This window comes from Cynocephalus volans, chromosome 10, assembly GCF_027409185.1.
Source record: "Cynocephalus volans isolate mCynVol1 chromosome 10, mCynVol1.pri, whole genome shotgun sequence".
In the NCBI taxonomy this organism is placed as follows: domain Eukaryota; kingdom Metazoa; phylum Chordata; class Mammalia; order Dermoptera; family Cynocephalidae; genus Cynocephalus; species Cynocephalus volans.
This window is the reverse complement of record NC_084469.1, coordinates 133,229,470-133,253,222: the sequence shown is the minus strand read 5'-3', so window position 1 is coordinate 133,253,222 and position 23,753 is coordinate 133,229,470. Positions and strand designations below refer to the sequence as shown.

Here is a 23,753-nt window from a genome sequence, read left to right as displayed (position 1 = left end):
ATGGATGGATGGATGGATAATGGATGGATGGACTGATGAGAGATGGGTGGATGGGTGGATGATGGATGGATAGATCGATGGATGGATGGATGCATGCATGGATGATGGATGGATGATGGATGGGTGGTTGGATGGATGGATGATGGATGGGTGGATGGCTGATGGATGGATGAAGGATGGGTGGATGGATGGATAGATGGGTTGATGAGTAGGTGGATGACTGAGTGAATGCTGAGTAGATGGCCTAGATAGATAAATGCCTGGGAGGGGGGATGATTTGTTGGTCGAATGAACTGATGGAGGATTGATGAATAGATGGATTACTCCATATTTCATTCTTCCTTTCCATCATAATCTACCCCACTCCTAATGTTACAAATGATCATGTAAAAATATTAGGAACTTGGCATGACATTAGTTGACTTCTTGTAGAGATGCATCACCATTGTAAGAAGAATCCTGAACACAAAGGAGCCTTTTCCTCATCCCCATAATCCCAACATTCAGCTGCCATCAAGGGGACATCCCACAGCCTCCCTTCAGGAGAACCCCCCTTTCCTGAGCTATGCTGGCACCTCACCCCTCTCTGTTCCTTTCCATGATTCTCCCTATCTCCCCTGATCTTATTCTGCTAGTTCATCCTTCAAGACCCAGCCCTTATATGTCCTTCTCTCTGACCTGCCCCCAGCCCTGTGTCATACCTCCATCAGTCTACTGGTGACCAGAGGATGGATGTTAGCCAGTGAGCTGAGAAGTCACCCAAAAAGGCAGGAAAGGAGACTCAGAAGTGCCCAAGCCAATGAGCCCTGCACTCACATCCCCTGCCCCAGCCCTTCTCCAAGTCCCTGCTGGGAAGATGGTGCCTGAGTCACGTTCCCTACACTCCCTCCACTGACTCCGTGGCCTTGCCCTGTAGGTTTCAGTAGTGGGGGAAGAGTGCACTGCCAAGGCCAGACTTGCCAGGGAGTGAACCTGTGACAAATGTCTTCAGAATTTTTGTGACAGGGACCTTCAGTCAGACCTGAGTCCTTGACCCTCCTTCTCCCTCTACCAGCATCTCCGAGAGAGTGGGCAGGACTGGAGGGCTAAAGGTGTTGAGTCAGCACTCCTGAGTCTCTGAGCCTTCCCTTTGTCACTGCTGCTCAGATAGCTGCAGGCTGAAAGATCACTTCACTGTACCCAGACAGAGCGACTGTGGAGTTGTCTACACACTACACTCAGCAAGGACTTGGGTCTGCCTCAGTTTCCCTGCCCTGTATGTTTCTCAGGTTCCCCAGACTGGAGCCAGTCCTGACCCAGCCCCCTGACACAGGCCTGGATCTCATTGTTTTCCCTCATAGTTCCCACCTCCCTCAGACCCATTCACCCACCCTGAAGGAACACCAGTTCAAGAATAAGTGCCTCTTCAGACAGATAGCCAGCAGGTCTAGAGAGGGCAAGGGATGTGCCCAGGGTCACACAGTGAGTGAGTGTAGAACCAGGAATAGAACCCAGTTCTCCTGCCCCACACCCCCCTTCCATCCTGCTCTCTTCTCCTCTTCTGTGCCACTGTTTGATGAATTATCAGACAGTCCTGGATTCAAATCCCAGATCTGCCACACAGCTAGGTAAGCAATCTGAGCATGCAACTTCAGCTCACCAAGACTCAGTCCTCATCTGTAACTGGGAGTGACAATGGCATCACACAGAGAGGAAGCAAGCCCAAGACCTGGCTCCATAACCAGGTTTGGGTTGTATAAGACCTTCTGACTCCAGGCAGTTCCCAGTCCCAGAGGCACCAGAGCTGGCTTCTGCCTGGCATGGCAGTGGCCCCTGGACCCAGGCACCACCCCAGCCCTATGGGGGTCTTTGGAACACCATGTACAGATTGTAACTAACACCAGGACTGTCTCTGAAGCCTGCTCAGAGGACAAGAAATCGGAAGGGTCAAGGACCTCTGCAGTCTTATTCTGTGGTATCGAGTGTGTTCATCTGAACCCCACTCCGTGCTTGGCTCTACATATTGCAGGGACTGTGGCTCAGCCTCCTCTACCTCTAGCTCCATGCTCATGTGAGTCCTCACAGCAGCCTCTTCACAGATCTCCTGCCTCCCACCCTGCCCCTGCCCATCTGTCCTCCCTTCTGTAGCCATAGGGCTCTCCTCTAACACTCTGACCATGCCCCTCTTTGCCCTTGTCCCTTTGTCCTTGGAATCAAGGACAGTCTCTTGATTTAACCTTCAAGATCCCTCATGGTCTGGCCCCTGACAGCCCCCACCCCCAACCTCAGCCCTGACCAGTCTCCTCTACAGCCTCCACCTCTCCTGGAATTCCTCAAATGCACCGAGCCCTCATGGGGGTGTCCCAAGGTTCTTCTATAGTGGAATTTTCCAGACTGACTTATCATTGATCTTTAGCCCACCCTAGACTTGGATTCCTTAATCAAGACCTGACTTACTGTCCTGGATGGAAGCACCTATTCTGTTCTGACAGTCTGCCAATGTTTATTTGCAAACATCTGTGAATCCCATGGTTGGGCTGGAGTTGGGGGTGGGGTTTGAGTGAGTGATGAACCGGAGGACAGGCCAAGGAGTGAGTGAGAATGACTGAGAGCAGCTCATGTGCCCTCCCTTAGGAGGCATTACATATCACTGACTTCCCCTTGGGCAATTCAAATGACTCCTGAGCTTCCTCTTTGTGCTGGCCCTGCCCAAGATACAAGGCAGAGGAGATGACAAGACAGAGAGAACCCACCCTCCGGGGGCTCTCAGTCCATATGGAACCAGAGCAGTTGAGAGTGCAGGTTCAAGAATCGTTAAGAAGAGGCTGGATCTAAGTCCTGGTCTGCCACTTTGACTAGCGCTGTGCCTCGGCTTCCCCATCTGTAGAATGGAGGGAAAGACCATAGCTGCCTGTCAGGGTTGTGATGGAGATTAGATGAGATGACCACACATGTGAAGAGTTTAGAGCCTGGCTGATGCATAGTGAATGCTGAGTCAGTGAGAGCTACCATATTGTCAGTGTTCCTCTATGGCAAAGTCACTCAAGGGTCCCTGCCCTACAATCAAGGACACCTGTAGAACAGATCTAGAGATAGACTATACACAGAACGCCCCTGCCCAGCCCTGAATTGTTTGCTCTTTCCCATATGACTGCCTGCCCATCTCATCCCGAGACACACGGGCTCCTATCTCTGGGATCCTGGCGTCTTATCAGTGATGTTCAGCTGTTGATTTGTCTTTATTCTGAATAAGCCCCAGGTCATGGCCTGCTCTGACTACATAAAAAGTGGCTCAGGAGAAGCAAAGCGTCATTTTAAGGAGAGGAACATTTTATTTTATTTTACTATTTTTTATTGTGATAAAATATATGTAACATAAGATTTGCCATTTTAACCATTTTAAAACGCTCTATTTCATGGAAATAATTACATTTACAATGCTATGTGACCATCACCTCTATTTCCAAAACATTTTTTGTCATCGTAAACATAAACTCTATACCCGTTAAGCACTAACTTCCCGTTATTCTTTTCCCTCAGTTTCTGGTAACTTCTTATCTACTTCTGTCTCTGAATTTTTTTTTTCTTTTTGTTTTTTCTTAATTGACCCATGATAATTGTGTATACTGGGAGAGGAACATTTTATTTTCACAAGATTTCAAACATATGAACTGCTCATGCCTGGGGCCACAGCATAGCATCTAGGCTAAGAGCGCAGGACTTCAGCTTCCCGCTGACCCAGGTCCCTCTCCATAGGGCTGTGAGCTTGGAGAAGTTACTTAACCTCTCTGAGGCTGTTTCCTTACCTGTTAACTGTGGATCTCATCACAGGCCACCACAAGGATTAAATGACATAATATAGTGCTTGAAAAGTACAGGGCACACAGTAGGTGCTCAGGAGATGGTTACCACTTCTGCTGGTATGTGGGGGGAAGGTGGTGTCTCAGGGAAGAGCCTTTATTTTGAGGTATAGTTTCCATTTGGTCGTGGGCACCTTTGTAGAAACTGCTTGGGAAGAAAGTCCAGGATAGAAGTGAAGCTTGCTTCATCCTCTGTCCTTGCCGCAGCTGGTGCAGGGGGACAAGGAGGCAGAAAGGGTGGGAAGGGGGGCTTTCATCATGTTATTTCTCTGCAGTCATATTTATCTTGTTGATAAAATGGGCCCCAGGTTTGGAAATTGGAAGACTTTCCCTCATAATTTAAAGCAGTGCCTACTCTGCTGGTCTCAGTGACTGGGAGATTAATTTCCCAGCCAGCCATGTAGGCAGATGTTTGCATCAACTGGCTCCATTGGCAGGCACAGGTGACACCATCACTGGTAACGAGGCTGGTGCCAGATAAGGGTGGGGCTGTCATCTGCTGCTGAGGCAAGTGGAGGGAGGGGTGCCTTCAAGGTGACCTTATGGGGCTGGCACCTTGGAGCCAGGTTCTGCGTGCTTCAAGGGGCTAGCACACACACATGCACTGGCACACACACGTGCATGCACACACACATCTAACCCTAGGTTTGCAATCTGAGCACCTGCAGCCCTGCCATGGCCAGCTCTGTAGTAGCATGTCTGCCTTGGATCATGGGGTGACCAGTGCATCCCAAACCACTGCAAAACCTGGGATCAGAATAGGATGGACATTCCGATGCCCTGTTAGGGGCAAGATTCTTGGACCCAGCCCACTATTGCACAGCACTGTGGATCCCACACACTCCTTCCCTCCCCAAGAAGGGCAGGTGTGCCTGATACTCCCAAGATCTGCCATTGGCTCTGAAGGTGAGAGGCTGCATGATAGAAAGAGCATGGCCATTGCCTCAGGAGTGGTAACATGCCGGACTCCGGTCATGCTAGATGACTGGTGGCTAAAAGCTCCATATCATGACCAGCTCTAAGCAGTTGTAGTCACTGTATAGAGTGCTGAGCTGAAAAGGATACTGAGGCTGCCTCCTGGGCTACACAAGAAAGAGACCATGGTCGGTTAGTAATGTCAGCCATTGGTATGGACTCAGGAAATGGTGGTAGGTACACTATAGGTTCACCAGCCAAGGACTAGGTTTCTCCTAAGTTGAGGTCAGACAAGACCATTTAAATTGATACCTTTTGACTGGGAAGAAAAGATGGAGGGGAGCCTCACTTTGCCACCTTTCATCTATGAGTGTTGAAGAAAAATGGAAAACTTTAGCTTACTATAGCTAACAGCCAAGGGAACCAAAAGGAGAAGTTGCCACTTCATCCGAAACTCAAGCTGTCACAATCAGTCAAAAAATAGTGAAGAAAACAAATTCTAGCCTAATGGGGAGATAGACACAAAGCCAACTAAGTCCATTGCAGGTCACTCAGTCATCCAACTAGTATTTAATGAGCACCTATTATGTGCCTGGCACCTGGCTGGGTGCTTCAGATTCAAGCAGTACACAGGTCAGGGAAGATGGGATATCTGTCTTCAAGGAGCTAACAATCTAGTGAGGTGGGCAGGGAGTCCAAAGATGTACTAACGCCATAAACAAGTAAACAAATAAATAAACAAGATGTTCAGAGATTGGGATATAAGTGCTGTTTGAAAAAAGTGCATGGGGTAATATGATGTATAGTGGGGTGAATGGCAACTAGGCGCAACCACTCTGAGGAGGAGACTTTTAAGAAAAGATCTAAAGGATGAGAAAGAGGCAGCCAAGCCCCATGTACTTTGGCAGGGGGGACTATCATGAATAATACTATTATGAATATTAACATACAAATTTTTGTGTGTACATGTGTTTTTATTTTTCTTAGATAGATACCTAAGAGTACAATTGCTGGATCATATGGCAATTATGTTTAGCTCTGTGAGAACTGCCAGACTGTGTTTACGAAGAACCAGCAGTTTATGAGGGTTCCAATTTCTCCACATCCTCACTAACACTTGGTCTTTTGGAATATAAGCACATCTGTCTTTGATTATAGCCAGCCGTGTGTGTGTCAAGTGGTATCTCATTGTGGTTTTGATTTGCATTTCTCTGATGACTATGGATTTTGAGCATCTTTTCATGTGCTTATTGGACAGTTGTATCTTCTTTGGAGAAATGTCTACTCAGATCTTTTGTCCATTTTTTAATTGGATTTTCTTTTTGTTATTGAGTTGCAATAGCTCTTTATATATTCTGGAGTCTCTTATTATATATATGATTCACAAATATTTTCTCTCATTCTATAGGTTGTCTTTTCATCTTCTCGATAGTATCCTTTGATGCACAAAAGTTTTTAATTTTGGTGTTTCTTTTTTTTTTCTTTTGCTTCTTATGCTGTTGGTGTCATATCTAAGACTCACTTGCCAAATTTAAAATCATAAAGATTCATCCCCATGTTTCCATCTAAGAGTTTTACAGTTTTAGGTTATATATTTAGGTGTTTGGTCCATTTTGAGTTAATTTTGTATATGGTGTGAAGCAGGGATCTAACTTTATTCTTTTGCATGTATTTAGTTATCCCACTACCATTTGTTGAAGACTATTATTCTCCTCATTTAGTTGTCTTTGCACCCTTGTTGAAAATCAATTGACCATAAATATAAGGGTTTATTTCTGTACTTTAATTTAGTCCATTTATCAATATGTCTATTCCTGTGCCAGTACTGCACTATCTTGATTACTGTAACTCTATAGTAAGTTTTGAAATCAGGAAGTGTGAATTCTCCAATTTAGTTCTTCTTTTGAGGTTATTTTGGGCCCCTTGAATTTTCATATAAATTTTAGGATCAGCTTGTCAGTTTCTACAAAGAAGTCAGCTGAGACTCTGATCGGGATTGTGTTGAATCTGTAGATCAATTTGTGGAGTACTGTCTTCTTAACAATATGACATGGGGTGTCTCTCCACTTATACAGGTTTTTAATTTTTTTCAAAAATGTTTTAGAATATAAGTTTTTCACTTCTTTTGTTAAATTTACTCCTAACTAGTTCATTCTTAATTTCATTTTAGGTTTGCTCATTGCTATCATATAGATATAGAACTGATTATTGTATATTGGTCTTGTATCCTGTAACCTTGCTGAACTTATTAGTTCTAATTTTTTTTTAATAGATTTCTTAGGATTGTCTATATATCAGATCATGTCACTTGCAAATACAGTTTTACTTCTTTTCTTTTATTGTATTTTCTTGCCTAATTGCTCTGGCTAGAATACCCTGTACAATGTAGAATGGAAGTGGCAAGAGTGGACATGCTTGTCTTCTCCTGATCTTAGGGAGGAAATATCAGTTTTTCACCATTAAGCATGATATTATCTGTGGTTTTAGATGCCTTTTATCAGGTTGAAAAAGTTCCCTTCTATTCTTAGTTTGTTGAGTGTTTTTAACATAAAGGGGTGTTGAATTTTGTCAAATGCTTTCTATGATCATGTGGGGTTTGCCCTCTAATGTATTGATGTGGCATATCACATCAATAAATTTGGGGAAGTTAAGTTAATCTTGCATTCCTTGGATAAATTTCACCTGGTCATGATGTATAATCCCTTTTATGTACTGCTAGATTCAATTTGCTAGTATTTCATTGGGGATTTTTGCCTCAATATTCACCAGAAATGTTGGTCTGTAATTTTCTTTTTCTGTGATGTCTTTGTCTGGTTTTGGATAATGGTGGCATTATAGAATGAAATGATAAATGTTCCTTCTTCTATTTTTTAGAAAAGTTTATGAAATTTTGCACTTTTTAAGCTTTTTTATTGTGGCAAAATATATATAACATAAAATTTGCCATTTTAATGATTTTAAGTGTACATTCCAGTGGCACTAAGTACATTCATACTGTTGTGCAACCATCACCACCTTCCATCTCCAGAACTTTTTTCATCTTCTCAAATCGAAGTCTTGTACCCATTAAAGTTATTATTTCTTCTTTAAATGTTTGGTAGAATTTAATAGTGAAACTATCTGGTCCTGAGCTTTTTGGTGTAAAAAGCTTTATGTTACTAATTCACTCTCTTTACTTGTTATAGATCTATTTAGAATTTCTGTTTCTTCTTGAGCTCGTTTCCTTAGTTTTGTGCATTTTTAGGAATTTGTATACATTATATTCAAGTTACTCAGTTTATTGACATACCATTTTTCGTAGTATTCCCTGATAATTCTTATTTCTATGAGGTCTGTAGTAGTGTCCCCTTTCATTTCTGATTCTAGTAGTTTGAGTCTTCTCTATTTTTTCCTTGGTCATTCTAGCTAAAGCCTTGTCCATTTTATTAACCTTTTCAAAGAACCAACTTCTGGTTTCATTGATTTTTTTCTACTGTTTTTCTCTTCTCTATTTCACTAATTTTTACCCTAATCTTTATTATTTCCTTCCTTTGGCTTGCTGAGGAATTAGTTTGCTCTCTTCCAGTATCTTAATGCAGAAGATTAGGTTGTTGATTTGAGATTTTTTTTTTTCTTTTTTCTAACAGACATTTGTAGCTGTAATTTTCCCTCTAAACACTGGTTTAGCCGCATCCCACATGTTTTGGTGCAATTTCATTTTAACTCATCTCAAAGTATTTCCTAATTTCCCTTATGATTTTCTCTTTGACTCACTGGTTATTTATTAGTATGTTGTTTAATTTCCATGTATTTGTGAATTTCACAAATTTCTTTCTGTTATTAATTTCTAATTTCACTTCACTGTGATCAGAAAACATATTTTGAACAATTTTAATAATTTCTTATTTCACTTCACTGTGATCAGAAAACATATTTTGTACAATTTTAATAATTTTAAACCTATTGATGCTTGTTTTATGACCTAGCACATTGCTTATCCTGGAAAATGTTCAATGTGCACTTGAGAAGAATGTACATTCTGCTGTTGTAAATGTTTGTTAGGTCTGGTTTTGTAGAGTGTTGTCCAAGTCTTATATTTCCTTATTGATCTTCTGCCTAGTTTTCCTACACCTTATTGAAAATGGCACATTGAAGTCTTCAGCTATTGTTGTATTGCCTATATATCCCCTCAGTTTGTTAGCCTCTGCTTCACATATTTTGGAACTCTGTTGTTAGGTGCATATATGTTGAAAATATAACTTCCTGATGGATTAACCCTTTTATCATTATAATATGTCCCTCTTATCTCTAATGACTTTGTTTGTTTTAAAGTCTATTTTTTCTGATATTATTATAGCCACTCCAGCTTTCTTATGATTGCTATTTGCATGGTGTATCTTTTTCCATCCTTTTACTTTCAACTTATGTGTGTCTTTGGTTCTCAAATGAGACTCCTATGAACAGCATATAGTTCGATCTTGTTTTTTTACCCAGTCTGACAATCTCTGCTTTTTTATTGGATTGTTTAATCAATTCACATTTACTGTTATCATTGAGAAGGTTTGATTTACATCTGCCATGTTACTTTTTGTCTTGTATATGTTTCATGTCTTTTTTCTTCCTCTATTTCTCCTTTTTGCTTTAAGTGAATATTTTCTGCTGTAATGTTTTAATTCTTTAAATGAGTTTTTCACCATATTTGCTTGAGTTATTCCCTTAGTGGTTGCCCTAGGCCTTACCATGTACATCTTAACTTATCAGAATCTACCTCATGTTTATGCTAATTCCAGTGAAAATTAAGTTACTCCAGTTACTCCTCTATAACTCTATTCCCTCTTCCCTCTTTTAGTGCTATTGTTGTTACACATTAGAGAGCTTCTTGTCCAGCTCCTTATGATTTAGTAGGGAGACCAAGACCCAGAGAGAGCCTGGCCTGGTCATATACTGGCTGTATGACTGCAGGTGAGTCATTTAATATCTTTGAGCCTCAGTATCCTCACCTGTAAAATAGGGAGAGTCAGATCGACATAGCACCAAGGATGAAGTGAGCTCTGAGCATTGATTCTACACATGGTAGAAGCTTTGAAAATAGTGGCCTGTGTTTGTCCCTCTAAGAATCCCAGGAATCCATTTGTCCCAGCGTTCTCACATCAGAGAGTCAAGAAGCATACATGCCCAGCCAAAGCTGTGAGTTGTTCCTTCTCTCCAACACATGCCTCTCCAGAAGAGCGTCTTACACTGAACTTCAGCAAACAAAGGCTTGGATCTTAGCCTGGTATGACATACAGACAGTAGGGCCTCTAGGTTAGCGGGCTGTAAGAGCCACAAGCGTGAGCCAGAACTGCCCCCAGGGCACATTCCTAGCCCTAGCTAAGGTCCTGAGTTCACGCTTCATCCTCCTGTTCCTGCCATGGGCTGAGCATGGGTGAGGCTTTTGGGGGCAGTGCTGTGAAGGGATGGGAAGGGGAAAATGACAACAGATGAGTGTCCAGTCTCTGATTGGCAGAGGTTCAGGCCCTCATCTGGGGGTTGGTGGTGAAAACCTCTTTCAGCTACTCTGGCAGGTGATCATCCAAACTCTGTTTACCATCCAAGACAGAGGCTTCATTCCCCTGAGGCAGCTTGAGGCCTACCTCATCTGGTCTCATATATGGAGCCACTCATTCAATACAGTCCTTGGGCACCTTTGGAATACCCAGACCCAGTGCTGAGCTTGAGGACAAAGAGTGATCAGTCACAAGCCCTGGAAACCACACGTGATTATTTGCAACAAATGCAAAGCAGGGCTCAGACATGGGCTCTGGAAGGACAGGCAAGGAGACCCCTCTCTGAACAGAGCCCAGGAATGATGTGACCTCCCTTCATGCTTACCCCTGACCCTATGGTGTGTTGAGTGTCTGAAGGTGGCTTCCTACTGCTGTCCAGAAATGGGTCTGGCAGCCTCAGGAAGGGCTCATGCCTAGGGCAGGAGATGCTGGGGAGTGAGCGCTACACTTTGAAGCCAAACCTGGTTTCTAGCTTGGCTCTGTCATGGAGTAATGGGGTGACTGTGGGCTGGTTGCTTAATAGCACTGAGTCTTAGTCCACAAATCTGTAAAAGTCTGCACATCTGCATCACCACCCTGGCCTAGTTGGAGGGAACTGAGTGGCATTCCTAGGCACTCACTAATGAGGTGCTAGCTATCCCTGAGCAAGGCAGCAGGTGCATGTGGCTGCTCCTGGCTGCCTCTGACCCCTCCATAGGACTTCAGCCCACAAGGCCCTGTCATCATTTCCTATAGGAGGACAAAGTTACCACAATTCCCAGGTGCTCTCAGGGATCCAGCTGTTAGTCCCACAGGAGGTTCCTCTCCTTGCTCCTGCCACACCATACCCTTCCTGGAAGTCCCCTCCCATTACTCTGCGTCTTTGTCCTTGCTCTTCCTCTGCCTGGAATGCCTCCCCAGCCTTCCCTGAGCTAACATATTCTCATCCTCTGAGATCACCTTGGCTTCACCTCCTCTCGGAAGCTTTCCCTGATCTGATCCACCCACCTTGACCTGTCTGGGTCAGTTGCAGCCCACAGCCCCAGGCCTGCCTGAGGCCAGTAGTGTTTGTTCTTATACTCCATCCCCCTGTGCATTCCCTGCCCCTTCCCAAGACCTTGGTAAAGTCATGATGACCTTTCAACCTCATTTCTTGGTGGAGTAGAGTCTTTATCTAGCACTGAGAGTCTGGGATTCAAGCCTCAGCTCTGCCACTAATTTGCTGTGTGACCTTGGGCAAGTCCATTGTCCTCTCTGAGTTCCAGTTTTCCTATCTGTCAGTTAGTTGAGCTCCTGGGGCAGAAGCTTCAGAGGAGAGGAGGGACCATCAGCCCCAGTACAAAAGGCTGCTGCAGGCAGTAGGGCAGGGCACTGCTCCCCTCCACCCTGGCAGGAGCAGCCAGGATAAAATCTATGCACCTGACCCCAGACTATCCTCTGTTATTTAGGGATGAGTTACCCAGAGTAGCAGGGGTGGAGTGGAGGAGGAAAGTGTGTGGCAGGCCTTGGCCCCAGCTCAGTGTTCTCTTTCTCTGTCCACAGTAGCACGATACAACCGCACCAGCTACTTCTACCCCACATTCTCAGAGAGCTCAGAGCACAGCCATCTGCTCGTGTCTCCTGTGCTGGTGGCAAGTGCTGTCATAGGTGTGGTCATCATCCTCTCCTGCATCACCATCATCGTGGGCAGCATCCGCAGGGACAGGCAGGCCCGGCTCCAGCGGCACCGCCACCACCATCACCGCCGCCACCACCACCATCACCGCCGCCGCCACCGACACCAAGAGTACGAGCACGGCTACGGTGAGCTGCTGCCCACCCTGGGGCCCTGGGACCCTTGTCCAATTGTGATTGCAACCCGGGTGGCATCAAAGAGATGGCGGCTCTTCCATGGGTAGGGCAGGGTAGTCAGGGAAGGCATCCTAGAAGTCCTGGGTGCTCAGGAAAAGCTCACAGGTGCCCACCATAATGTTTTCAGTGGCATGAGAAGCCCCATTGTCTGCCAAGAGAGGAACGCAGAGTGAGGCTGAAGGTTGGAGGGAGAGTGTGTTTCTACTCCCCAGTCTCTGTCGCTATTGGTCTAGGCTGTATCAACAGCTGATCCAGCTGGTGCCTGGACGGAGGGATGGATGGAGAGATGGTTGGGTGGAGGGGATGAGTGGATAAATGGATAGATGGAAGAATGGATGAATGGAGGGATGGAGGGACATACAGATGGGTGGATTCAGTGGTGGATGGATGTGTGAGTGGATAGATATATGGGATGGATGGATGGATGGATGGATGGATGGATAGATAGGCAAGTAGAGGGATGGATACATGGGGGCTGTTGGATGGGATGAGTGGGAATATGAATAAATGGATAGAATGAATGGGTGAATAAATCTCTCCCAGAGAACCTGCTAAGTGCAAGTAGAACTGATTTCAGGGTCTCCCAATTGTGAAAGTCACTCTTAAATAGAGTTGGTGGCCAATTCTTGGGTGATAGATTATCCATTTTCTGTCACTTATAACAATACCTGAAACTGGGTAACTTATAAAGAAATGAAATTTATTCCTTACAGTTTTGGAGGCTGGGAAGTCCAAAGTTCAGGGGGTGCATCTGGTGAGGGCCTTTTTCCTGGTAGGGACTCTCTGCAGAGTCCCAGGTTGTGCAGGGTATATCACATGGAGAGGGATGAGTAAGAGCAAGTGTTAACATGCTCACTTGCTTTCCTTAGAAAGCCGCCAGTGCCACTCCCATGATAACCCACTCATCCATTAAACCATTAATCCATTAATCCATGAATGGATTCATCCACTCATGAGGGCATAGCCATCATGATCCAAACACCTCCCAAAGGCCCCACCTCTCAACACTGCCACATTGGGGATCAACATTCAGACCATAGCAGGTGACCAGCCCTGGAAATGCCCATCTGGCCAGAATGCCAAAACTTTTCACAGAGTGCAACCACCTGACTCTGTCTCATTCCTGAAAGGGGCCAGTGTCTAAAAGCAGCAGGATGGTACTCAGTTGCATTCAATTCCCAGACAATTTTCAATGGCAGGAAAAAGTCAGACCCCTCCTTACAGGATCCTGCACTGAGTCCTCATGGGGCCTCTGCCTAGAGTCCAAGGCCACCCTTCAGGTAGGGAAAAGAAAAGCAGGTCCATGGAGTTGCATAATTCCAGGGAGTGCCCTTCACACTATAGATGAAGTGATATCAGCCTCCTGGGATCCAGAGCCATGGCAGGACCTGAGAGGCTTTCCACGCCAGGGCAGAAAGAGCTTGGGGAAAAAAAAAAGAAAGGACAAATTTTAAAAATAGATTGAATTGGATTCAATCGGCCTGGGCCATTGGAGGCCCTCTTCCCCTCCCCCAACACACCCTGATTAACCAGCAAGTTTGAGGCTTTTTCTCTCCCTTTTCCCAGAGTTAACTGGTAAAGGAAGGTGCTAGCTTTTAGCACTTAAGGGAAACCTGAAGCTGGGGAACACAGGCCTGGAAGTAATGGCCAATGAAAACCTGCTTCCAGGCCAGTCTGGCACCTCCAAGGCATTTTCCACAAGGCAACCAAAGTGACTGGACTGTGACCACTTCCATCGTCTGCTCAACATCCCTCAATGGCTCCCCATTGCCCAGTCAGCCCTCTGCCTGCCCACAGGGCCTTTCTACAGTCTGGTCAGACAGTGAGGAGCCAACAAATGTTTGAAAATGAATGAGAGAGAGAGAGAAGGAAGGAAGGGAGGAAGGAAGGGAGGGAGGGAGGGACAGAGGGAAGAATGAATTCTGTCTCCGTAAGATGGAAAGATCTTGAGCTTTAAGATAGATCTGGTGGCTGACTGTCTCCTCTCACTTGCTGTGGATTTAGAGCAAGTTTCGTCATATGATAGAAGAGGGTAACCACAGCGTTTGTCCTGCAGGTGGTTGTGAGGGCAAGTGAGACCGCGGAGGGGGAGCACAGTAGGTGCTCATGGGTGCGAGTTCCTCCTCCGCCCTCTCCTGGAGCCTGTCAAGGGGTGGTAACCTTGGATTGGGTATTTCTTAATTTTGGCAAAAAGGAGGATAGGGAGATTTCACCTGCCATGAGGTGGAAAGCGGGACTTCCAGAGTCTGTGCAGATGTGGAAGTCAGGAGAGGAGAAGGGATAGAAGTGGATTTGAGGAGTTCAAATGGGGGAGGGTCTGGTTCCTTGCTAGCTGTTCCTCAGGAGCTCTGCCTAGAAGGATGTCTGGACTGAACTCGGTTATCTCAGATTGGCGTCTGAGCTAGGGGAGCGCCTCAGGGCAGTCTCAGTTTCCCTGAGATGCTCAGCCTCTGGGAGGCCCAAGAAAAAGCAGCTTAAGAAGAGAGGGTAAATGGCAGTTTGGTTTGTCCCTCTCAGCTCTCAAGGCTGCCCACCCTGTCCACCCCACTTAGGTCCCAGAAACAGCCCTGGCTTTCCCCAGAGGTCCTGTGTGACAGCCACAACCTCCTGTCCTAAAGGTGGGACACTCCCCTGAGCCCAAAGACCTTCCTGGCCACACTGGCAGGGACAGGACCCCAGCACTGCAGCCCTGCAGCCCTGGTTCACCTATTGTTTTGTGCTTTCATCTTTCCTGAGTTTCTTCCCAAAGTCCTTCCAAAAATTCCATCTTTCTCCTGGTGCCCTGAAGAGAAACAAATCTCATTTCAGCTTCTTTTTTACAGTATGTTATTGGGTCCATTTTTCCCAGTAGAAAAGTAATATGTGTTCATTGTAGAAAATCTTAAAAATACAGACAATATAAAGAAGAAAATAAGGGTCATGATCCTGTCATCAGGACAGAGCCACCACTAACGTGTTTGGAATATTTCCTTCTGAGAGCTTTCTTGGTGTCCATATATAACCCTGGAATTATACCTGCAGGTATAGTTTCAAATCCAGATTTTTCCACTCACTGTTGTATCAAGAGTGGGAAAAAGAGATTAGGGGAGTGGAAACAACAGTCTTTGGGGTTATATGAACTGCATGAATTCCTACTCCACACCCTACCAGGTATGTGACCCTGAGCCTCAGCTTCCTAGTCTGCAGAACAGGGATGGCAACCTGCCACCCAAATTGAGGTCACAGGCTCCGCCCCTCATGTTGAGCCACACCCCCAGAGGGGAGGACTCACCTAAGAACCCATGGGGGTGGGGAGACCTCGTGTCTCAGCCATCTTTTGGCTCCCACTGTTCCCCAGCCATGACTGGACCTGTCAGAAACTGGGAAGTAGGGAGCTTAGAAGGTAAGGAGCCCAGACATCCAGCCACCCTCTGGCCCCACCACTCACTGTGTGGCCACCAGCAAGTCACCAGACCTCTCTGAACCTCAGCTATAGAAGGAGAGGATTGCACTACAGCAGCATCTCCTAAGCAATGTTACTAGGTTTAAGAAAATAAGATTCTGTGGTTTCTTATCAAATGCTGGACAAGCACAGTTAAATGTGGTCCTTAGCTGCAGGCCTTTTCAGAGCCTTTGATATGCTAATGAGTGGCAAAAAACCTAAAGGAGAATGCAATATTTGGAATTGCCAGATTCATGTAGAAGCCTCTTTTTTCCCTGAGATTCCTAGAGGGAATAGTGTGCGGTTGGGGTGGGGGGTGGGGGAAGACCTGATCCCAGAGTCCTCTGCAACCCTCATTCCTTGCTGCTCTCCTCCCGGTTTTTCTTATGCCCAGGCCATACTCCGCAGCTCAAAGCTCCCTGTTCACACCATACTCTTCTTTTTCCTCTCCCTCCCTGGCTCAAACTGTTCAGTTCCCTTCTCTCAGTCTGCCCCTCTTCTTCTGGCTAATTCCTAGACAAGACTCTGGCGGCCCCTCCTCCAGGTAGCCCTCCCTGACTTCCAAGAGGTCAGTCTGCTCCCACAACCCTAGTACTATCGAGGCTCACAAAACAATGCCCAATACCAGGCTGTCTCCAGGGCAGGCTGCCCACCTCCCTGGAAGCCCCTCCAAGACAGGGCCTGCTCTGCTTCCTCTCTGTGACCCCATGCCCAACACAGTGACGGCGCTCAATATTCTGGTGCTGTCACTGAGGGGATTAAGGTAGCTGTGCTTGGTGAGGGGTAAGTGGTCAGGTGGGAAGATCAGAGCCTCGGTGACCTCTAGTAAAGGGTTCTGGGCTGCCTCTCCGTGAGGACCATGTCTGGGCACTGGCCTGAGGCCAAGCTGATGTCTATTCCCTGCAGTGTCTGGCGGGCACACATACAGCCGCTCGAGCCACAGGATGCGCTATGCCTGCAGCCCCACTGAGGACTGGCCCCCACCCTTGGACATCAGCTCCGATGGCGATGTGGATGCCACAGTGCTCAGGGAGCTGTACCCAGATTCTCCACCAGGGTAAGGAGGCCACGTTGGGGAGGAGGGGACATGAGATGATGGGGCTGAGGACATGAAGACACCCCCCACCATGAGAAATAGCAACACCTCTCCTGCTGTTGTAAATGCACCACACATCTGCTCAGTGGGCGTGGCCATCTCCTCACCACTCCTGACTGAGCAGGTCCCATTGAAGCAGGACGTGACTCAGCAGATTTCACCAGGAGGTGCTAGAAAAGGAAGAGACAAGCTCAGCTCCTTCAGCTGATGAGCAGGGCTGCCCGGGAATGCCTGAGCCCTCTGGGGCTCTGCTCCTCCGGGTGTCTCCCTGGGGCATTGGAGCAGTGGAGTATGAGGTTATTTCAGTGGCCATGGGATCAACTTCTCCCTAGGGGAAAAAAATCCATTGTGCTTCTCTAAGTAACACCAGGGACTGGGGTAGCAAAGCGGGGACAAGCCCAGATGCTGGCATCTGATGGCTGCAGGTTGACTGGCTCTGGAAATTCTTTCTTATATGATCTTGAGCAAGTTACTTAATCTCTCCACGCCTGCTTCTCCACTGTTAAAATGGCCATGGTAATGATATCCACCCCATAGGACAGTTGTGAAAATGAGAGGAAATGGTGCGGGTGATGCTCAGCAGAGCACACAGCACAGTGCTGGATACTCACTGCTCTTCTCCCAGCGCTGTTGTTACTACTTCCAGGTCATAGGTGATAAGGTGTCAGTGCTGAGGAGGATGACAGGAGGGCATCGGGAAGCACAGGCCTCTGTCCAGGGCGCTGCTGCAGCAAAAGCCTGGAAGCCAGCGGGCGCGGTGCGCCACTCCCAGGAGAGCACAGTCAGGCTTGACCTCCCTTTCCCTTTCCCTTCCCTGGCTTTAGAGTCAGACCTGCCTGGTTTGAAACCAGCCTGGACCCCCACTCTCAGGACCCCCACTTCCTCATCTATAAACAGGGACGAGTAACCCCTGCTTACCAGGTGTTCCTGGGTAGAAAGAGATACTTGGCTGTCTGGGGATTGGCTCAGGGTTAGTGTGAGCCCCACAGTTCCTGAGGTCATGCTTTGAGAATAAGTATACCCACCCTCACCCCCAGGGGCCTCAGTGGCTCTTGCTCTGTGTGGAGAAGTTCCAGCTAGGCCCCAGAGACCAGGAGCTGGGCCCCAAGGAGGTTGCCTGTGCTCAGTGCAGCTCATCAGAAAGACAGGACCCAGTGGGGCTGCATCTGATCAATGTCAAGGTGCACAGGGAGCAAGTCTGGGGCTTTGGGGGACAGAGTTCTCCTTGAGTCAGAGCAGTGTGGGGTTCCTCTCAGGCACGGAAGGTGTCCAGGTGGAGGGCCTAAATTGTGGTTAGGCTCCTTGCCCCGGGCTCATTGGGGTTGGGGCCTGGACAGGCAGCTGAGGTAGGGGTGGGAGTAGAGGGGGGAAGGTGGGATGATCACACACACACATGCACACCCACACACATACTCCCCACACACACACACCACACACACACACACACACACACAGGCATGCACACCCACACACGCATGTCCCCCCACACACACACAGGCATGCACACCCACACACGCATGCCCCTCACACACACACACACACCACACACACAGACATGCACACCCACACACACATGCCCACACACACACACATGAACACCTGAACACACAACCACACACACACACCACACACAGATACACAACACACACACATGCACACATACACACACCATTGAGACCTGGCAGGCAACAGGGGTCTGGCTAAGCCTGGGGTCATTGTGACCTCAGCTGAAGCCACTGGGGTAGAGACCGCCTTTGGGAATGGGGCCAGGTTCTCCTTGAGAAGGAGCTGGGTCATGGAGTCTGAGGGAGGGAGTTATGCCCACTGCTGTGGGGGACCCCAGAAACAGTGGTAGTAGGAGGGGAGGGGAACAGACAGGGGGCTTGCTGGACGTTAGATTCCTGCTGTTGGGGTGAGGGTTCAGGCCCCAGCTCCTACGAGTCCCCAAAGCCCAAATCACATCTATAGGGACAGGAATCATTGTGTCCAGACTGCACTCAAGGCCATCAGGCAACACTGTCCCAGGGAGGCATTCTCTGAGGGGCCTTTAGGTCTTCTCCCACCAGCCACCCTCAGGCAGACCACCCATCAGTTAGGACTTGAAGAGGGAAGAGAGGTCAAGGCCCCCATCACTTCCTTATGAAGAGATCCCTCAGGCCCTGGATAAATGGCCCTGTCCTCCCCAACACCCGTTCTCCTTTACCCCTGCCCCAGGGGCACCAGGACGGACAGTACTACTGGTCTTCTCTGGACAGTGGTGCTTTTTTGCTTCATGTCTTCAGGTTCAGAGCGGCCCTCCTAAACCTACAATGGCAGCTTTGGAGTGACAAGGGAGTGACCTCAGCCCAGCCCAAGGTTGCTCCTACCCAGCTCCCCTCACACATGCAGTGGACATATGCCTGGAACCCACTCCCTAGACAGTGGCTGCTTTTGTTCTGAGGAATCTGAGACCCACAAAAGCCCAGTGAATTGCTCAAGTTCACACAGAACATGGGACTGAGTCAGGTCCAGAACTCAGGTCTCAAGGGTTCTGGCCTGCCTCTCCGAGAGTGTAGTGGGGTTTCATTGGAACCAGTGTGGACACGTCCCTCCCTGGTCCTCAGCCAGGGCAGCTTGTCACTGAAGATAGGCCCCCATCCCTTGGCAAGAGATCCCCACACCTACCCCTAAGGCCCAGGTTCCACAGGGCCCTGAGGGAACCTCTTCTCTTGTAGCTATGAGGAGTGTGTGGGGCCAGGGGCCACTCAGCTGTACGTCCCCACGGATGCACCACCGCCCTACTCGCTGACCGACTCCTGCCTCATGCTGGATGGCACCCTCGACTTGGGCAGCGGCCACAGCCACAGCCACAGCCGTCACCAGCAGGAGCAGAGGACCGAGGGCCACAGTGGCCTTCGCACCATCTCCATGGACACCCTGCCCCCTTACGAGGCCGTGTGTGGGGATGGCCCCCTATCAGGCCTCCTGCTGCTGCCAGGACTAGGACCAGGTCCAAGGAGCTCACAGGGCTCACCGGTCCCAACCCGGACAACAGCCTCCAGCCCGGAGAGGATCGTGTGAGTGATCCAGCCAGCCAGGTCCTGCCGGTCCCTCTAGGCTGAGCCACATCCTTCAGGCACACACAGGCACATACACACAGAGAGACATGCACACCCAACTCATGCACACACATAGATGCAACTTGTACACACACAGACATACACACTGACATGCCCCATGTGCACACACAGATCTAGACATGCCCCACATGTGTGTAGACATGTGCACACACACAGGCCCACCACACCCACACAAAGCCCACCTGCAAAACTTTCATTAAAAGTGAAGCCTTCTCAGCCTCCCATCTCTCCCCCCAGCCTGCTGGTTGTGCCTCTGTAGACAGCGCTGAGGGAAGAGAGGTGAAGTAGGATACGGGCTCTCTATTGCCTCTCCCTGGGCCTGTCTGCCCCCACCCTCACCCACAGCCTCCAGAAACTGCTCGACCATCTCAGGTCAGCTGCCTGCCCCGACCCCTATCCTAGGGCCAGCTTGTCCTCCTGGGAGGTGGGACAGGCCCTAGAGAGATTCCACTGTGTGCTGTGCCTATCTTTCATTTCCAGGGCAGAAGAGCCACAACATCACCACCTTGCCACTTACAGGGTGGGGTCATGGATCTGGGGGCCCAGGCACAACCTGGAGGTCCTCACAGTCCACTAGGCCCCCTCCCTAACCCAGTACCCTTAGTCTGGTGGTGCTAGTGGAGTTATCTCAGTAGCCCCCACCCCAAGCTACAGGGGGTAGACAGGGCCCCTAGTGGGTGTGCAATGGTGGTGGTGGGTTACGGCTGTTCCTGTGTCAGTCCAAGCACTGCCCAGGACTGAGGGTCTTTACAGAAGATGAGACCATTGCCCTTCTCCAGGTGTCCCCACTGCAATGCTACCTGGGCCCTGTTCTGAGGCAGGGAATTGGCCCCTCGCTCAGGATGTGCCCAGCTGACCACTATGGACTGAGCTCACATGTGCCAGAGCCAAACCCAGGAGCTGGTGCTGTCCTCCTGGGTGGCTGCTCATAGCTGGGAATTGTGAATCGACATGTTCTGGCCTTGCCCGTCTGGGGTATTTGCAGAGACAAGATAAAGGAGATATGAGCCCCATAAATACCACCATGCAGCCATGAGAGGACCAGTGGTGTGTCTTGGCCTCACTGCCAAGGGTCCTGCCACAGAAGGGGATATGTGGGGTCAGCCTGGTTGTAGAAAGGCTCAGATCTTGGCCCATGAACCCCAGCAATTTCCATCAAAGACCATGCAGGTAATAGAGATGATACCTGAAGACCCAGCCTGCCGGGGGTCGCAGCCAAGCATCTTTGAGGAGTATCCCCACCAGCATTGCCAGTGGCAGGGAACAAGTCACCCTGCCTCCCTCCCCACCTCTTGTCATCCATTCTTAAACAACAGCATCCCCATACATCCTTTCCCACATTTCAATTCCTCCAATGAAGGGCTAAGACATTCAGTAATCCCTTTCTTCAGCCGAGGGGTGGCAAGGATGGCAATCTCGAATTTTATTTTCTGTAGAAATAGCACTTTTTCTGGTGCAGAGCTGAAAGGAATCACCCAGAGGTTCTGTAGCGTCCTGCGTGTGGCATCCTGGAGCCCCAGACTCCACCTGGGGGAGGGAACGTGTTTACAAGCAGTTCTGTCCACCTTTGTGGTGTACTGTTTTCTAGGCAAAAAATATCTGTCTATTGTACTGTATCGCCTTTAAAATGCACTCCAGGGATGAGACTCTTAAGAAATGCATCCTGCTTCTGCAACTCTATAGAGCGCTGGGGAAAAGAAAAAGGTAAAAACGCCTACCTACTCATCAGTGTTTGAGGGATGGAGATAAACAGCTTTTCTTGTTCCTGGACTAGGAGCTGAATATGAGTAAGCAACAATGTATCTTTTCTGTGTTCAAAATAAATGCATCATATCAATAAAAATGTAGCAAGAAGTAACACTTCCAAAGAGTGCGTGGGGGTTTCTGCCTTCTGAAACTTGTAAGGAAAGGAAACACCAAACAGCAGCAAACTGAAGATAGATATGCCTCCACCTAGCAATTCCTAGCCACTGTTCCTCCAGACTGAGAGTCATTAAAGCTTTGCCATCCTGTTGATATGGATATTTGGGTCATTGGCAACTTACAGGAGATACTTTTTTTTTTTTAACCTCGCTGAAACATGGCATCATCTTTCTGAGATTCGGTTGGTGTAAATGTCACTAAGATGATCCATCAACTTCAGGATCTGACTCTCTAGGGACATCAGGGACTACACATTCTACTCCAACAGCAGTTGACTTTCAGCACCTTGACGGCTTTTACTACAAGGAGAGAGAGAAATTGTAATTAGAATGAATTGAGTTGTTTTCTCCCCCTCTGCAGAAATTCTCCTTTTCCTTTTTGTGCTCTCCATAAGACCGTGGCTTTGGCTGTTGATCTCTTGACAGATATAGCCTGGTTCCTTTCCTCTGTCACACTTCTCTCCCACTCAAGTAGAGTCCACTAGCACAGTTCAAGACCCACAAGTGCCCTGAAAGTGGGGTGTGATCCTGCAGGAGGGTGCAGTGGAGGGGATGACAACCGTGAGATAAGGAAATGCAGGCTCCTCTTTCCGATTTCCCAGCCCAAGTCCCACATCTCGCCTGGAGGGGCCTGGGGCCAGATGTCCCCACGCCCACCACCCCCACTCCGAGCCCACACTGCCGTCTGCCGGCTCCCTGCTGACACTGTTCAAAGTGAAAGGCTCCTGAAGAATGCGGAATCCCCCTTCTCCCACTTTGAAACCCATTGCCCACAGACACTCATAGTTGTAGACAAGACTTGTCATTTGGATCCTGTATTTGTCTTCCACCCTTGGGATGTTCCATGAGGTTTAACCCATTCACACATTCCGTTTTCAGGACTAACCCCTACCCCTAGCACCTCTCTTGGGGCACAGCCTGATACCTGTGTCCCTGTATTAGTCTGTTTCTGTTGCTTATAAAATAAAATACCTGCAACTGGGTAATTTGGAAGAAAACAAAATTTATTATTTACAGTTTCAGAGGCTGGGAAGTCTAAAGTCCAGGAAACACATTTGGTGAATGCCTTGGTGGTGGCGACAGTGATCCAGGGGTCTCACATGGCAGAAAATGGTGGAGCAGAGAGAGAAACTCACGTTCTCTCCTTTAAAAGCCATCAGAACCACAACCCTGACCACCATTATTAATCCATTCACTACATTATAGTCCCACAAGGCCCCACCTCTTTAAAGCCCCACCCTCAATTATCATAATAAGATTTCCCACCCTCTTAACAATCACAGCAAGGATCAAGCTACCAATACATAAAACTCGGGGAACACAATCCATATCAGCCCCATCTCGGTATGCAAAATAATCACTCCTCTGTTCTTCTAAACACTGCTATGCATGACTCAGGTGCCACCTGAACAGGAGATGGGTTATTTATACACTGACTCTCAGCAGTCATTGTTTGGAGGCTGCTCTTTACAGAAAGTTAACTCTTGCCCCTTGTGCAGGCCGTGCAGACTCCTATGGCCAAAGAAAGTCTTCAGACAGGGAGTTGCAGCTGTTGGCAGATGAAGCCATCGCAGTGGTCAGCATGAGCCACCATTGGGTCAGCATGCATGGACCCGGCAAGTTCCCAGGTCTCTGAACAGGGCACCAACAGCATGTGCTACATATGAGCACAGGCATCACCCAAAGAGGGAAGAAGGAAGGTAGATACAAAGGATGTCTGTCCACAGCCACCACTTGGAACATCCCCCGTGACACTGGCCAAGCCCCCTACGCACATACGTACACATGAGGTCTCTCACAAGTCCCTAGAGGACCCCCCCCGACACACACTCAGTGTGTGGTATCACACTGGAGCCTCCCTCAGCTCCCACCCCCTGTGCTCTTGTACACATTTGCTCAGACAGCTTCAGAGCACACACTACTTAGCACTCTAAAATCAGCATCCCACATGCAACTCAGGTGTTGTGCACTCCAGCGCCATCCACACTCACATTCAGGTGTTCCCATCCATGTCCACCTGCATAGCCGACCAGAGTCTGGGCGTGAGCGATGGGAGGACAGGCAGCTTCGTCTTCTGAAGGAGACT

General features: G+C 48.2%; 2 protein-coding genes across 2 annotated transcripts in view; one reads left to right on the top strand and one right to left on the bottom strand.

The window, feature by feature from the left end:
• Positions 1–19,975, top strand: part of BEAN1 (brain expressed associated with NEDD4 1) — a 53,769-nt gene extending 33,794 nt beyond the window's left edge. Inside the window, exons 4-6 of the mRNA XM_063110122.1 lie at positions 11,801–12,061; positions 16,437–16,587; positions 19,341–19,975. Of these exons, the coding sequence (XP_062966192.1) occupies positions 11,801–12,061; positions 16,437–16,587; positions 19,341–19,686 (758 nt within the window). The 3' untranslated portion in view covers positions 19,687–19,975. The remainder of the gene's footprint in view (positions 1–11,800; positions 12,062–16,436; positions 16,588–19,340) is intronic.
• Positions 19,976–21,906: 1,931 nt separating this feature from the next.
• TK2 (thymidine kinase 2) overlaps positions 21,907–23,753 on the bottom strand; it is a 45,541-nt gene continuing 43,694 nt past the window's right edge. The window contains exon 11 of the mRNA XM_063111141.1: positions 21,907–21,967. The gene's annotated coding sequence lies outside the window, so the exon portion shown is untranslated. The remainder of the gene's footprint in view (positions 21,968–23,753) is intronic.